A 17,502-nucleotide genomic window follows, 5' to 3' on the forward strand; every position below is an offset into this window, starting at 1 on the left:
CCCAGCTAAACTTTTAGAATTCATCATCACCCATTCGACCTGGAAAGCTAAGCCACAACACATAATAGAGCAAAGCTAAGAAAAGACACCAGCACTCTGCAAGAAGTTAAACCTAGTGATGTTCCGATATATCAGATTCATATTTAAGTATGAAAACAGCTACAAATTTTATAGATATCTTTTACCAGATTACTCATTTTAACAGACCATTATGCTATTAAAATATATATATACCATCCACTGCGTCCAAAACCATAAAATACCCTGAAACGTTTGCTATTGTTCTAAAAGATATGGAATTAAGAAATATGGAGCTGTCTCTTTGTAAGACTACCTTATTAATTATTTTCTTCAATGTAATATATCAGAACATTACTACATTAAAACCAACCATTAATGGAGAACTAATAAGGCAAAATAATGACTTTATGCAGCATGCAATGAAAACAATTTCAAATTTAAATGATACCTTTTCGGACAGCACGAACGGAAGATGATAATTTCTCATGCTTCTTTTCTGAACCTGTATTTAGCCAAAGTACATTTGTTCAGATTGAGCTTTAATAGAGATAAGACAAAATTTCTACAGTCTTGTCACATAAAGTTCTCATTCAAGACAAATTATTCTTCCTGGCGCACCCACACACACAAAAATACTTCTCAATGTGTACGAGTGTTTCATTTTGGGGGTTGTTTGGATTTTTTAAAAATACGTATATTTGAACAGTTTCCCACTCAGAAAACTAGTCACTGAATCATCATCTTCCAAGAAAAAAAAAGTGAAATTCCACTTAAGCAGTAACAGAACAGGATTAAAATAATAAGAAAAAGCTTAGTTTCCTCTAGAATTATTACACTGAACATGCCAAAAATCAATACTAATGAACATCAACAAGTTCACACTAAACTACAGCCTCCACACTTTCTGTAGCAAGTTACATTAGAATCAGTCAGATATGATCACAAATAAAAGTAAAATGAGGATACCTGCATATGACTCTGATGCAGAGCTTCCACTTCTATCAAAAACAATCGGAGAGATGCCTCTAGCTCTCTTCCTTTCCTTCTTTTTCTCATCTAAAAGGAATTCAAACAAGATTTTTTAAAACATTACAATATAGGTACAGGTACTGGAATAAGAATACATCATGTGCCTGGGTTTTGCACAATCACTAAGTACTAGTCATTGCTAATCTCTCTCCTGACCCCTCAGTTTCCTCAGAAGGTGTTCCATTTTAAAGACACTGTTCAAAAAACAGAAACATGTTGCTTCTCCCACCAACTTCAATCAAATTAAAAATTGATCAAATTAAAAACACATGGCCATAACTGAGAACTACTTATCCTATACATAAAGGTAGTGTTGAATAAAGTTTTCCAAGGGGAAAAAATCTGCAAAGTAAACACAACTTTTATCTCAGTCAAATATACTATGTCTCTTTCTATGTACCAGGTACCACTGTTCTAAGTCCTCTCTCTAAAAAGTATACTATCATTCTTCATTACTATAATTCTTCAATACAATTCCAACTCTGATTCTTAGATGTCTGACAAACCCCAGAACCCAAAGCTTTTCAACTGTAAAAAAAATAATAATAATACATTAGTGATTCCTTTTCTGGTTGCCACTGCTTGCTTTTGTGTCTTCAATTCCATTCTTCATGATCATTTCCCTCTTGGATTCCTGTTGTTCTTTGCAAATTGAATTTAAAATTTATTCCTAAAATGTTACTGATAGCCTATGTATTTATAGCCTATGTATTTCAACTAAGAAGCTGAGAATCTTTAGTAGACAGAAGAGGTTTGCATTACCTGTTTATTTAAGAACAATTTCAAGCTTAATTTGGAACTTTATAAGCATATAAACAAACACCTAAAATGGAATCAGGCTCTCCTGTCTCTATTTATTGGCATTTTAATCATACCACTGTTAGTTCTTTTACTTTTCAGCTACAAGAAGAAATAAATATGGAAACAAAATGCACACATTTTTATAAAAATGGCAGAAAGCTGAAAAAAAGATCCTGCATACAATTTTCTATTATGACTATAAACAGTTACCTATTTAAAAAGATTTAGCTAAATTATCTCCCTAATCCTCATAACAAGCTCATGAAATACTTAAAGCCATTATTCTCATTTACAGAAAAGAGGAGTGGTTAGGCAACTTGGCCAGGGTCCCACATTTCCTGGATGGCAGAACCTAGTTTCAAATGCAAGTCCTCTAGCTTGAAAGTATAAACCCTGAGTTCTTTTCTTACTGAGCAAATAGAAAAGGCATTTTCCTACTATTCCTGAAGGGGGATTCCAGGTCTAACTAGTTTGAAGATGGAAAATTCCAAGGACATTCTTAAGTTCCTTTTCTTTTCCTTTTCCTTTTTTTTTTTTTTTTTTACATCTTCCCCTTTATTATGTACTGCTGTTTCTCCAAAAAGACCTAAGCAGCTTGTAAGTGACGCCGGTTTTCCTAACACAGGACTGAAAGAGAAGAGCAGGGAAGCACGTACTGGCACAATTACAAAGCCAAGCCCATTTAAAGCTAGCAGTCATGAGGACATCATGGTATCTCAAATAACCAAGTATAACATATTTCCAGAAAAGCATTTATTTCCAGGCTCACTTGCTTTGACTGATACTTGACCTTTCAAAAGCTTTTTGTTTTTTTGGTTTTTTTAAGATTTTGTTTATTTATTTCAGAGAGCAAGAGCAAGAGAGATCACTGAGGGAGAAGAAGCAGACTCCCTGCCGAACAGGGAGCTGGACACAGGGCTCAACCCCAGGACCCCGAGATCATGACCTGAGCTGAAGGCAGACACTTAACCGACTGAGCCACCCAGGCACCCCTGAACTTTGAAAAGTTTCAAGAATTCTCTCCCTCAGGGTCAACTATAAGACTTCAGATAAGAAACAGGTTTTGTCAAATCCTGTATCTCTTTCTCATACTTGTATTTTGTTCACTGACTACATGTTCTTATATAGTGCCTAGCACTCCACAGAAATACAGTCCAGTGAATCAATGAGTATGACATTCACCAAGATTAAAAATACAACCTTGTTAAATTCTTTATTTAAAAATTCTAGCATGTCTATCATTTTTCTCTTGGAACACGTAGGAGTCTAAGCATTATGAGCTGATCACTAATAATACACCTTCTGCTGATAATTACGAATATTTTATAAAGTACTAAAGATCTCTCACTAACATGAGAGGAAAAAAAAAAAGCAAAGTTAAGATCCTGTCCAACCGTTGTTTTTTTAAGAGAAAACTTCCTCAACTTTTAAAATAAATACCATTAGAAATCTCCAAGGATTTTTTCATGTCTTAATAAGTAACTCTTACTGCCCTTAAGTTTATGATCTCCTCTCCTAACTACGATTATTAGCTCAAAAGAACAATGAAAGTCATCTAACATAAACTTTTAATGACCACCAAAGTGTTGCACTTTTATAAATAAGTTACTGAAAATTCTGAAGATAATAAAAGAGGTAAAATAAACTAGAAACTAGAAAATTCATTAACACAGAAAGTAAACTGTGATCCCTTCTGTTTAAAAACAGGCATCTCCTGGCGTTACTAAATGGGTGGCTCAGTTAAGCATTCAGGTCAGGTCATGATCTCAGGGTCATGAGATCTAGCCCTGAACTGTGCTCTACACCCAGCAGAGTGTCTGCTAGAGACTCTCCCTCTACCCCTTACCTACCCTCACACGCTCGCGCTCTCTCTCAGACAAATCTTTTAAAAAAAAAACAGATATCTCCTAATTAAGGAGTAGTTCCAAATCCACCCCCATTTTTCTTTCACACATTTTTATGAAAAACTACTCCATGATTAAAAATAGTAACTTCCTGCACAATAAACATGTTCCACATAAGGGATCTTCCAAGGATAATCCAGTTTCCTTTAATAAGCAAAGTAAGAATTCCAGGTATCTCTTTGAAATAACAAATTCTCCAATAAACAGTTTTGATGTATAGGTTCATGAAACTATTGGCTACCATTTAATCTGAAATGTCTTCTCCATAAAAATAGGAAGTATTATCAAGTACCGTGCTACAGTATCAGCACCACCTAAAAGCTTGTTAAAAATGTAGATTTTAAGTCCTATCCATTTAAATAAAACTCTCTTGACTTAAATAAGACAAATAAGAAATATTGTTCCTAACACAGATACCAAAAAGAAGATTCCTAAAATAGAATTTCCCCTACCCCATGGATATTTAACACATTCATCACAGTAAGTAAACCTTCATTCATATTGTAAATGCACTTTTTGTTCTTTATCCATTACTATAATTATAAAAGATATACAATCCCATCAGTTTGCAAAAAGTATGATGGGAAAGTACAATTAAAGATTCCACAAAGTTTGGGGTGCCTGGATAGCTCAGTCGATTAAGCCTCTGCTTTAGGACTGGGTCATGATCCCAGGGTCCTGGGACTGAGCACCCCCATCAGGCTCTCTGCTCAAGGGGAGGTCTGCTTCTCTTTCACCCTCTCCCTCTGCTCCCACCCCGTTTGTGCTCTCTCTTAATTTCTAATAGATAAAATCTTAAAAAAAAAAAAAAAAAAAAAGATTCCACAAAGTTTTTTTATCAAACTCAACTACTCATCTACTCATTTTAGATCTTTCACCCCTTTTAAAATCCTCTCTGAACGCTCAAACTAGAACTGCAGTGAGCAAAAGGTTGAAAGCACTTTAGTTACCAATCTCTAAAAACAGAAAATATCTGGCCATTTGTTCTATCACCTATACAATTTTAAGAATATGACTTACTAAAAATGTACCAAAAAATGATAAAATTTTGTAATAATGAAGTTATAATGATCCTATATAACAGAACATTATTTATCTTACTATTCCAACATTTAGTTCATTTAGAATACACAGCAGATCTGGCTACATCCAGACAGAAGGCAGCCATGACAGCATGCATAAGCATCATAAAATGGCAAGGGATCTTTTAAGTACCCTGACCTCTCCTTGTTGTACACTATCAAATTCCCCTCAAAAGAGGGTCTCTACCTTTAGCCTAATGACTGCAACTACCTAGCATTCCTCTATTTACATCTCGTAGATCAGATAGGGATAAAATGGTAGGACATGTAGTATTGAAGGAATGACAACCCAAGAGAGCCCTTAACCAATCACCCCACAAGAATCTTAAACTCCTATTTTCCACCTCTTGTACTTTTATACCTGGCCTTTGGGAGATCCTGCCCAAGTCAGTCAACCCACAAGTACAGAATTGGAAAAACAGTGTATACTCCCAAAAAGAAAAAGTTGTTAAGATTTCTACTACCATATGTGATAGAAATCTATAGTCATTTATTTAACATGGCAAAACTATAGTACCTAGTAGACAGGTTCCATATCAATATACTTTAAGTACACCAGACATTAGTGTTTAAATAAGATGTTGGCTAGTATGGAAATCTAAGAATTTATAACATTAAAATCTGAAATACATTTCTACACAGAGAAATAATCAGACTTGTATTCATTTAGAATACAATCAATTCGAAGCTGGGAAACACATTTACTAAGACATATAAATCTCAAATGTATTTATATTACTCAAAAGTACAAAACACAAGACAATCTTATTAACACCCCACATCTCAAAATATTTTATAATTCAATTTAAACATGTTCAGAAATAAATCTGTCTTTAAAAAAAAAAGTTTGTCTTTTTTTTAATTTAAAAGACAAACTTATAAATACAAAAAGTAGTACCTGATCCATCTGTGCCTGAACCAGATCTGACAGATCCATCTGTGAAAGAAACGGATTCAGAATCAGAGTCGCTAGCTTCACTTCGAGTATCATAATCATTTCCCTCTTCCTTCTGGTCTCTCTCATCCTGTTCATATTCTTCTTCTTCCTCCTCTTCTTCTTCCTCCTCCTCCTCCTCCTCCTCCTCTTCCTCCTCCTCCTCCTCTTCTCCATCTTCATCCACTTCTTCATCTTCCTCTGCATCTTCTTCTACCTCTTCATCTTCCTCCACATCTTCCACCCCCTCCTCCTCATTCTCAGTGTTGTTGCCTTGCTCATCAGAAGAACCACTGCTGCCAGTCTCATGGTCAGAGCCATACTCTTCAGAGTTCACTTCTTCCTTAGAAGACTGGCTGGATCTGCTTGCACGTCTATCCACTTCAAGCCCAATTCTCTGATGTTTAAAGAAAAAGGGAATCAGCAGTCATATAACAGAAAAGGTCAGAGTGAATAAACAGTTCTAAAGCCTCAAAAAGAACTGCTTTGTTTTACATCTGCAATAACATTTACTACCTCAGAATCATCTGGCGTAGGGGATTTGGTCCTCCTTTCAGGATCTCTTTTCCGGAGACAAGTTTTTTCAGGTTGACTCTTATAAGGTTCTCTAGAAGCATTGCTTGATAAACGAATCTTTCGATCAGCTTCTAGACGCTTGCTTCTTTCAGATCTTTGATATTCCTCATTTTTATACTCTGCAACTGACTTGCCTTTAGTACTAACTATTCTTTTGTTATTGCTTGCAGATGAGCTCAGAGGCTTAGAAATCAACTGCCTTGAATGAACAGAAGGCTTTTGTCGCTTGAGGTCAGTAGATTCCATTCGGTCACTTTTTCTTTTTGATCCTTAAAAATACAATTTAAAGAAAGCATATAAATGTATTCTAAGCATTCTATCTGTTTCACCCAAGATTAACAGAAAATACATATCGAAGGCTCATTTCTTTAAAATGTCTTCTGAAATGTTAATCATAAAAAAAAGCTTGCAAATATTGGAATAAATTCAGGTATGAGATATTTCACACATTGAAAAAAAAAATAGATCACTTTTATTTATAAAGAACTGGGTACCACAGTTTGTTATGACTGTACTTTTGGTGTTAACAGACTCAACGAATAAGAACAAATACAAAGTCACTTTCTTAATAAATTAAATCTCTATTGAAACTTATTTTAACAAAATTTTTTAAAAATTACATACCCTTTTTCTCGTTTTTATCTTGTTCACTCTCTGGATTATATAGTTCATCATCCTGTTCTGGTACTTCAGTCAAAATATCATCTAGAACATTAAGTTCTCCATCTGAAAGCAAGAAAATTAAAAATAGGGAAAAATCATTACCATTAAGCATTTATATTTGACTACTACATTGGGTCTACATACATGATAACATAACCCTCAAAGACATTTTATTTCAGGATCAAGACTCAAGACTAATTCTGTAAAACCATACAAAGTAAAGGACATGATATAGACCTCTCGTCTACAAAGCCAGGAGTAGAATATACCCACCCCACAGGATATAAAAGCATATACTGGAGTACAAAAAGAAAATGTTAAGAATTTCTTTAACTGTATCTCATTTTCTAATATCTAATTTTTCTACTTGCTTTAAAATGTGCACAAAAAATTAGGAAATACAAGTGTGTAACATCAACACACACTTACCAAGGACTGTGTACACCTCAAGATACTTAGTATCAAGAAAAAAAAATATTTTACAATGGAGAAACATGAAAGATTCCAACTTAACCACAGCCAAATCAATATCAAAGACCACCTGGCATGATGCACAACAATTCTGAGATATTCGGATGCAAAAATGCAAACTCTGAACCTTAATGTGAGAAACATCAAATAAACCAAAATGAAGAGTCATGAACTACAAACAGTAAGAAATTACTCCAGACTGAAAGAGAATAAAAAGACATGGTAACTGAATAAGACACCTTAACTGGGAAGCTAGTAGTAAGGTCTGTAGATTACAGTAAATGTCACTGTTAATTTCCTGAATTTTGATAGTACCATCAGTAAGTAAAAGTCCTAATTCTTAAAGAAATACATATTTAAGTATTTAGGGACAAAGAAGTATCATGTCTGCAACTGACAAATGGTTCAGGGAAAAAAGTGTGCCTGCATAGGCTTATATTCACAGAGAAAATTAGGGAAGACTGAATCCAAGAAAAACAATGTGGTGAAAAGTTAACATTTATTTGTGGAATATGGTTGAAAGGTAAAAAAACCTTTCTATTCTGTCCAAAAACATCAAAATAACATTAAAAGTTTAAAAAAAAAAAAAAAAAAAGTACATCTGTCCTACACAGAAATCATTTCAGGATGCTGGTATAAACTATGAAACATGTTAACTTGTTCAGACAAGAGAACTGCTGACTATAATCGACAAACTGAATGATGGTAAAAACCTGCAACTCAGTTTTCTCACTGTATCCTTACTCCCACCATATCCAACAGGATAAAATAAATCCTAAAAATACATGTCTATTTACTACTTTAAATTGATTTTTATTATATGGGTGCCTGGGTGGCTCAGTCAATTAAATGTCTGCCTGTGGCTCAGGTCATGATCCCAGGGTCCTGGGATAGAGCCCCACGTCGGGCTCCTTCCTTCTCCCTCTCCCTCTGCCCCTGTTCATGCTCATGCTCTCCTGCTCACTTGCTTTCAAATAAGATCTTTTTAAAAAATTAAATATTTTTTAAAATGTACATTAAAGCTAATGATAAATGCTTTGAACATTATTAAGTATTCTGGTGTCAAAAATATCTTTCCAAATTTAAAGTATGGTGAAGGGAAATGTAAAGTCATGAACATTGATGAGATAGGATAATTTTATTTATGGCTCCAGCCAAAAAGCAAGGCCCATTCAAAATTATAACAAGGGCGATTAATCTGACCTGAGGTCTATAAACAGGATAAATGAGACTAAAATATCTTCAAAGGTGGACAGAAATCAGTGACTGAAGAAAATTAAAATACTTATTGTAGGTATAAGAAAGATAAGAGTACATGGGATATGGAAAAAGTAACATCTCAGTATTTGGAATCAGACACAACTGCTATTTAAGGACACATCTTCTTCAGTGTTTGGAATTAAAGACCGTTGCTGCTTAAGAACTTCCAAGGGCACCCAGGTGGCTCAGTTCTCTGAGAGCTGGTTTCAGCTCAGGTCATGACCTCATAGGTCATGGGATTGAGCCCTGTGCTGGACTCCAAGCTAAGCGTGTGTTTTTTTTTGTTGTTTTTTATTTATTTATTTGACAGAGAGAGATCACAAGTAGACAGAGAGGCAGGCAGAGAGAGAGAGAGAGAGAGAGAGAGAGGGAAGCAGGCTCCCTGCCGAGCAGAGAGCCTGATGTGGGACTTGATCCCAGGACCCTGAGATCATGACCTGAGCCAAAGGCAGCGGCTTAACCCACTGAGCCACCCAGGCGCCCCTAAGCGTGTGTTCTTTAGAGATTCTCTCCCTCTGCTCCTCCCCAACAATGCATGCATGCTATCTGTCTCAAATAAATAAATAAATCTTAAAAGAAAAAAAAAAAAAAAAGAACATTCCATATGCTGGAACGGCATATCAGTTGATTTCTTTGGGTAGTTAACAGTATACTTCACTGGTTTTCTAAAATGAATATATACATTATACGGATTGTTTTTATTTTTACTAATAGTTCTCTAGTCAGTAAAAAAGTAGATCCAACAGATCTTCACAGAATCAACTACATTTCTGAGCCAAAAAAAAACAAACAAAAAAAAGCAAAAAAAAACCCTATCACAATGAAACAATTAAGTAAACACAGCGCTACACAAATCTTTTCATAAAATCACTAGCTCTATATTAGAAATATCAACCCAAAAGCCTAAACATTTACATAAAATTATACACTTTATATGTGCTAAATCTAACACAGAATGAAACATTTGTGCAGGCTGATTTAAATCAATTTAAATTTCAGGCATGTTTAAATTATAGTTTCCCTAGTTTTAAAAAAGGGTATTGTTTAAAAGAGCCTTAACAAATAATTGATTAGTCAAATGTAGAGACTGGCTGCAGTTTTTTAAAAGCAGCTATAAAGTTTTAAGACAATAAATATTAACCAATACTTACTTTTTTTTTCAACATTTTACCACTTTCACCTATATCATTTATATACCTACATGGAACAACTAAAGTATGTTTTATCATCCATTACTTCACAGATTTAAAAAAAAAAAAGGAGCTCAGAAGTACAAGCTGACCAAATTCATGTGTCTAGAAACAGATGGGTATACAAGCCTACAAGTCCAGGTTTTCTAAATCTAGAACTAAATTAGATGGGGAACATTTGAAAAACCTTTAAACAAAGTGTAAGAGAAACAACAAAAACAGAAATTATAAAAAAGTCACAGGCACTAAATTTCAAACTAATGCACCAGAAAGCTCTGTATGACTGACATTATAGCATCTTGAAATTTACTATAAGAATACTACATCCTCACTTGATGTTTTACACATTTTTATCCATATTATTTCATTAGACCAATAACCTACCTGTTTTTATCACAGTACTGGCAAACAAAAACCTGCAGAACAAATTCAGCCTATGACTTAATTTGACCAGCAAGATAAGAATGGCTTCTGTATCTTAAAGACTGTGTTCAAAGCAGGGGGTATGGGGGTGGAGAGGGGGGCACAGTGCAAAGAACATGTGACAAACCCTTATGTGGTCCACAAAGCCTAAAATAAAATTATGTACTATCTGACCCTTTACAAAGTTTGCCAACCCCTAACATATATGACATTTTAAATTACTTTTCTCCATTACTGAAACCTCTCCTATCCTTACTGTAATATAATATACAGAAGATCTGGATTTGGAAGAAAATCCAGGTCTTCATTTAAGACCTAAGTTATCTTCAGGAAGGTCCCAGTCTGAGCTCCAGTTTCTTCACTTCTGATAAGAGGCATTTAGAATAAAAGTATCAGTGTTCAGGGAAAGGAACAGGAGCACAGTTATTTGAATCTCCTGATGAGTTTTTAACCTATAAGCCTTTCCCTATCACTATCAAATTCTAATAAATCCTGCCTGCCACGAACTTTGTGTTAATGACTAGGGTAGATGATACATAAAATCTGGTGAACACAAAAATCCGTTTTTAAAAAAATAAACAAACAAATATATACATGTTCTAATATCTACTGCTATATAATACGCCATCCCAAAACACATTGGCTAAAACAATACAATAATTTATTATTATTGCTTATAGTTCTGGTGCTCAGCGAAGCTCTCGTGTGGCTGAGGTCAGATGACGGGCAGGGCTAGAATCACCTGAAGGCTTGTTCATTCACCCGTCTGGCTGGCACCTACATGGGGAAGACTCAATACAGCTGAGGCTTCTAGAGCATTTCTTTCTGCGGTCACTCTCTCATGGCAGCTTCAGGGGAGGCAGACTTTTTACATGGTGGCTTAGGGCACTAAGTAAGTACACCCCGAAAGAGAAAATGCCAAGCAAAAGCTCAGTTCAGTATTTTATTCAGAGGCAATCACAAAAGTCTACTCAGGTTCCAACAGAGGAGACAAAAACTCTACCTAAAGATGGAGAAGTATCAAATACTTAGTAGGTGTTTTCAAAGCTATCACCATCTACTTAGTTCTGTTTAAACTTAAGGATTTTAATTACAAATGTAAGGTGTATTTTTAAAAACCGAAATACAGTTTTAAAATGTGAGAGTTTACAGTAATGGGTTATAAAGCTAACTTAAGCTGCTTTCTCTGACCAATTCTTTGATTGGCTAGAAAAAGTACACTTTATACTTATTTCAATTCATTTTTTCAACCCAGAATGAATTATAAAGAAAGCAAATATTATTTTAATATTCTGAGAAGCTACTGCTGCTGAAGACTAATCATCACTGGCATATTCCTTTTGGAAAAAAGTAATTTAAGTAAAATAAAAGTAATTTAAAATAATACCCACTAGTTCTCTAGTGTGGCCTTCTTTAAAGTACCTTAATAAATTTAATTTTTATTTTATTTTTTCAAATAAACTTTATTTTTAATAAAGGAATTTAAATCACTCTTCATCCTAAAAATACACACCGTATATTCTATTAATTTATTATTATGTATATTTTAGATATTCGATTCCTTCATAGTAGCTTGACAGCAGCACCCCAACCTAAGAATATTAACGATAAAAAACAAAGGTTAGCAAATGCCAGATTAAAAAGAATTCTATGAACATAAAATTCACGTACTACAAAAATAACTCTGCTGTAATATTTCTATGAGATAAAGCACTTCACGTAGTTTTTGGATTAAGTCTATATAAAGAATACAATATTGTGGCTCCTGGGTGGCTCAATTTGTCGCTTAAATGTCTGCCTTCGGCTCAGGTCATGATTCAGGGGTCCTGGGATCAAGTCCTACATCAGGCTCCCCGCTCAGCAGGGAGTCGGCTTCTCCCTCTCCCTCCAGCTCATGCTCTTAAGTAAATAAAATCCTTTTTAAAAATAGTTTTTGAAAATTATTTTAAAAAATTAAAAAACTAAGGATGCCACACCAAAATGAATTTTGTCACAATGAATTAGCTCAAATGAAACACAAAATTATTCATTAAACAGTATTTCTTCTTATAGCTAAAATAAAAATTCATCCAAAAGTTATACCCTAACAATCTAGATGATGGGAATCTAGCTCTTGGACACAGTTGTAGAAACTCCAAGGATCCAATACAAAAATGCACACCTTGCATTTTTTAAAAGGACTATTTGGTCATTAAGGAACCAGATTCTCATCTGAAAGCAACCAGCAGGAGCAGTCCTAATACAGAGAAGGTAATATATGCCATGGTTTTGCAAGAGACAATCTGGGTTTATGCCTGGTAAACGTGTATTTACAAATACTGCCTACATACAGACCATTCCATCTCTTATACTTTTTTTTTTTAACATAATACCTACCATTAACTATTGAACAAGGACTTTAATCTGCCTGACCCTAGTATGCATGTAAGCCTATAATTCCTGAAAAACAATGTTAAATAACTGCAAAGAAGTTTAGTATACATGATACTTTGTGAAAGAGTAGAAATGGTAAAGAGGACAATCCTACACGACTCTAATGGTTTAACTAACTACCTTAGCAAAACCCGAGCACTATATTGTCCCATCGTCCAAGTTTCAAAAGGATTCCCAAATTCAGATTTTTATTTGGAATTGACTGATTTATTAAACACTGCCTCAAAAACAAAACAAAAATGCAGGTTGTTGCTACAGCTTGAGTCTTCTGTGTAAGTGCAATCTGTGAATGTTTTGTGCTCACAATATTGATATAAAAAGACCTTCACTATCATCACTAATGCAAACTAGCACAATCTTATTTGTCATCTCAAATTAATAGCAAACTGAGTTTTGAAACAAAGGTAAAGATCCAGGGGCATAGGAGGCAAAACAAGAAAATAAAAAGAATCACTGTCTTCAGAGCTTATTCAAAACCTGTCAAGATGTTAGGAATAACAAGGCTTTTTTTTTTTTTTTAATTGTTCTATTGGGGGATTTTTTTTGTTTTAGATAATCTTAGGAAACTGGAAATCTAACTAGCTTTCAAAGTACTTGAACCATCGGGTTAAGTATATAACAAGAATGCCAGAATGAAGCCCACAGAATTGAAGTGACTTCACTAAAATCTTACAACTATGAATCTAAATTTAATGCTCTTTGCACTATACCAGAATTACTCTTTAATCTTCAAATTCCTGGCCCACGGAGGCCACAAATCTTAACTTCCAGGATAGCAGTGTAGAAAACTAGCCTTTATCTGAGACACAGTTCATTGTTTAGAACCTGAAAGCTTCTGGGTCAGGAGATAGAAAGTATTATTTATTTGAGGGTCCAGCTTAACAAAGTGAGACCTAGAATAGCCAAACAAAGAAAACCTGGCAGTTAAATATACTGCCATTCTGTTTTACAGAACACCAAAGTACATTATTATATCTTTTATTTTAACGCATTTAATGTAGTTTTAATGGACTCTGACAAGAAGCAAGAATTCCTGGAACCTCCCCTTCTGTTATATTTTAGGTTAGATCAATCTCAGCTACTGTTTTGTCATTCCTAACTGCCATCCCTCTAAATTGAAGTGTAGAGACTTGCACTTCCCATCCCACACAATTTGCTGTTCTCCAATAAGCATACAATTTGAAGTCTAAGGGCAGCATTTTAAATTTTTGATCCTATTTCTATTATCGGTGAAACAAATATAATGGAATATCAAATATATATTCTATGCTTTCTAAAGCCCTAATTAAAGTGGACCTAGGAAGTCAACTTTTTCTAAGGCCCTACTACAGTGAGGGCTATACTATGTACTTGCCTATACGACTGTGTGTGTACATATACAATTTAAACTGAGAAAACTCTTAGCTTTGGATAGCAACAGCAAATGCCAGTTAGTTACCAATGAAGTCCAACCTTGAAGTCCTTTTTTCAAGGCACTGAGTCATGATTAACTGTCACAAAGAACCTGGTGAACAAGAGAGACACACACTGCGGGCCCTGATAGAGCTTTCAGTCTGATAATGCAGAAAACATATTACTTATGAAAGTGGTAACTCATTATCCTCATTTTGGATATATTAAATTTTCACACTCTTTCAGAAAGAACTTCCTAAGTGCATAAGAAATAAAATGAATAGAAGGCATTTAAAGTAGAAAAGATATGTATACCTCATATAGAAAAACTAACAGTTAACACCACCAACGTTGCAGTCTCTTTTAAATTCACTTTTGGACATTTAATCACCACTAGAATCAGAGAGAGCTGGCAATTTACATAGGCTTCAGCGTCTACATAGGCTTCAGTAAGGGTATTACAGACGCATTATAGAAGTTAATGTTTATTATACAATTAATGTGCAAATCCCAATAATCCAAGGACTCTATTACCTAGTCTTTTAACTGTTCTGTGACCAACAGCAGATTTCTGCAATTTAAATTCATTTCTTAACAAGATTCTACATCATTCATGAAATCATTTAAGACCTGTGACAAGTCTAATATTGTTACAGGGCTTAACTTTATAATTTCATAATGTTTTGTATAAGATAACTAATAAGTACTTCACTTCCCACTTTTCCTTGTTGAAATAGGAGAAGGAAGAGGGAATGAGGTATTCTAATCCTGGTTATTATTCTAGCTGAGTGATCATGATCAACAAAGTGAGACATCCTGGACCTCAGTTTCCTTATTTATAAAATGAATTATTCTAGCAATCTTCTCATTACGCCATCAGCAATTCCAGTAGGTTTCTATTTGCTAGACTTCCCAGTAAACCAGAGACAATCTTTGATCTAAACTATAAAAATAAGCACTTATATCAGAGGTTTTAAAATAGATATAAGTTAAACTACAGAAATGAAATTAAGTTTTTAAAACTACACAAATGTGAGCTATTTCAGAAGCTGACGACTTATCCTAAGTATTAATAATAGGTGGCACTGTAAGCCCCTCAGAACAGTAACAGAGTTTATGTATTTGGACTGCATTTTCATCACTACTTCCATTTCTAAAACAATTTTTAAAACATAACCTATTTTTCTTCCACAATGTATGTGCCTATTACTGACTTAACAACTATGTTCGTTTTAACAATGAACTCCTGGGAAGTACTTAACTTTTACTCATTTTGTATTTGGTTTACCCCACCCACCACAACCACCACCCATACACACAGCTCAGAGATTACACTCTGATACAATTAAGTGTAGACAATTAATTTTTGATTAAAATCATCTATTTTAATAACTGACTTTACTACTAATTAAAAAGTTTATTTTTGTCACTAACATCATGCAACCTGAAGTTTACAACCCTTTTGTGCTTCTCAAAATTTGAGGGGGGGTTAAGATTTAAGGAAGGTAAATTAAGTACTACAATCTAATCATTGAATTAATTGCTTAAACATATTCCCATACACACCACTTTCCAAGCTTGTCCCTATCCTAAAGCATGAAAACGCTTCTTTCTCTTAAGGAGAAAAAGAGATACAGGCCTAATGCAACTTGACCCTAGAATCCATTTAACAAATCCCTCCACCCCCAAGTTAATTAACCACACAGAAGAGTAGGCTTCTGAGATACAGGGCAGCAGCTGTGCCATATTTTTATCAACTATAACCTTTCCAAAACTATCAGGGATATGCTTAAAGTTAGAAAAGACCCTAAGGCAACATGAAATCGAGCCTGCTCTCCAGACCGATAATGATCCAGGATATTCATTAATATCTGTAAGGCCTGGGAGGTCGGTATTTCAAAAGACATGACATTCCATTCCGCGAACATCAGTTCTTCCTGTATTTCACTGTAATGTTATACCTCCAGCTCTCTATAAATTACACCCGTTGGTTCCCGGTTGTACCCTCTGGGTGCTAGCACAATGTGTTTCTATCACAACAGTGGCCAGGATTATTTGTGCCTAAAACATGTAAGTATCTTTTCAAACATCATGTTTTCCAAAATAAGTATTCGAGGAACTAAATGGGCAATTCTTGCCATTTTGCCTATTTAACAGGAAGAGCCATAAATTACTTGTAGATATTTCTCGAGATTACTAATCCACTTGTACAACTTCTTAAATACGGTCACTTACTAAACTGCCATCGTTTTGATCGCAGCTTTAAGGGTTTTCGAAATTTTGCCTAAAATAAAAGAGTCGTTCTGAAAATACGCATTACATCCGCATAATCCTACCAGGAAATGAACCTAAGGGTCTGCCACTCAGAGCAGGCCCTCTCAGCCGCGCCCAGGACTGCTAAACGTAAAGTGAAGAGGGGGAATAGGATTTAAAAAAAACAAAAAACAAACAAACAAACAAAAAACATAACACACACACGGAAACCAACCCTAGGCGAAATGAAGAGCTAGGTCAAATGGAGATCGAGGACGCAAGACAGGCCCGGTTTCTTCCAGTGAGTCCAAGTGTCTCGGGTGGGATCGGCTCCGCGCGGGACAAGATAACCTCCCCAACCCCCACCCCGCAACAACGACTACGGCTCCATCGACCCACTCCGGAGCGTCGCCTCCACCCGTCACCTTTCTCCGCACTAACCTTTCTCCTCCCGGCTGTCGGCCGCCATTGCTCCCCTCCTGTTTCCGCTGCTGCTGCTGCTGCTGCCGCCGCCGCCGCCGCTTCGAAGCGACTCGCGCGGGCGCCGCAGCCGCGGCAGCCGTAGCACGGGCACGTCCGTCAGTCCGGCCGCTGGGCTGCGCGCTTCACACCTTGGCCTCTACCGCTCACCCTTCTCGACTCACCCTTTTTCCTCCCGCTTCTTCCCTTTCTCCCTTTTCTCCTTTCCTCCTTTCACTGCAACCTTTCTGGTGCCCTAGGCCCAGCCTTCTCGTTGGGGTTTGGGGACGGGAGGGGGTAAGGGGGAGGGAAGGGAAACAGATGGCGACGGCGGGCGGCGCTAAAATGGAGCCTGCTTCCTGCGCGAAACAATCCCGCTCCCGAAATGCCCTGCGCTGTTTACGCTTCGTTCCTCCGTGGGAGCGTCACAGTGCGGAGAGGGGCGGGGAAGCGGGCCGGGGAAGCGGGCCGGAGAAGCAGGGCGGTCAAGGGAAACGTGATAACGTCAGCACGTCGCTCTGTCTCCCACAGCCCGGATGTCCTCGGGCTTGAGTCTTATTTTCAGTGATTGGATGGACGGAGTTGTAACTTGCTGGGCTGCCGGCCGAGGC

At 36.1% G+C, this 17,502-nt stretch overlaps 1 protein-coding gene across 5 annotated transcripts in view; it reads right to left on the reverse strand.

Annotated features, from left to right (window-relative positions):
* The window catches only part of LOC111149053 (YTH domain containing 1), a 32,736-nt gene extending 15,511 nt beyond the window's left edge, over positions 1 to 17,225 (reverse strand). For 2 of the 5 annotated variants that reach the window (XM_022505958.1, XM_022505956.1), the window contains exons 1-6: positions 16,874 to 17,225; positions 6,972 to 7,073; positions 6,288 to 6,616; positions 5,736 to 6,168; positions 988 to 1,077; positions 470 to 523 (exon numbers count right to left, since the gene is read on the reverse strand). In XM_022505958.1, coding sequence (XP_022361666.1) covers positions 470 to 523; positions 988 to 1,077; positions 5,736 to 6,168; positions 6,288 to 6,616; positions 6,972 to 7,073; positions 16,874 to 16,901 — 1,036 coding nt within the window. In that variant the 5' untranslated portion in view covers positions 16,902 to 17,225. Of the gene's footprint in view, positions 1 to 469; positions 524 to 987; positions 1,078 to 5,735; positions 6,169 to 6,287; positions 6,617 to 6,971; positions 7,144 to 16,873 lie in introns of those variants that run through there. The other 3 variants (XM_022505957.1, XM_022505955.1, XM_022505959.1) reach the window with 2 other exon arrangements.
* Positions 17,226 to 17,502: the final 277 nt, after the last annotated feature.

Source organism: Enhydra lutris, unplaced genomic scaffold, assembly GCF_002288905.1.
Source record: "Enhydra lutris kenyoni isolate GAN:26980312 unplaced genomic scaffold, ASM228890v2 scaffoldscaffold21, whole genome shotgun sequence".
In the NCBI taxonomy this organism is placed as follows: Eukaryota; Metazoa; Chordata; class Mammalia; order Carnivora; family Mustelidae; genus Enhydra; species Enhydra lutris.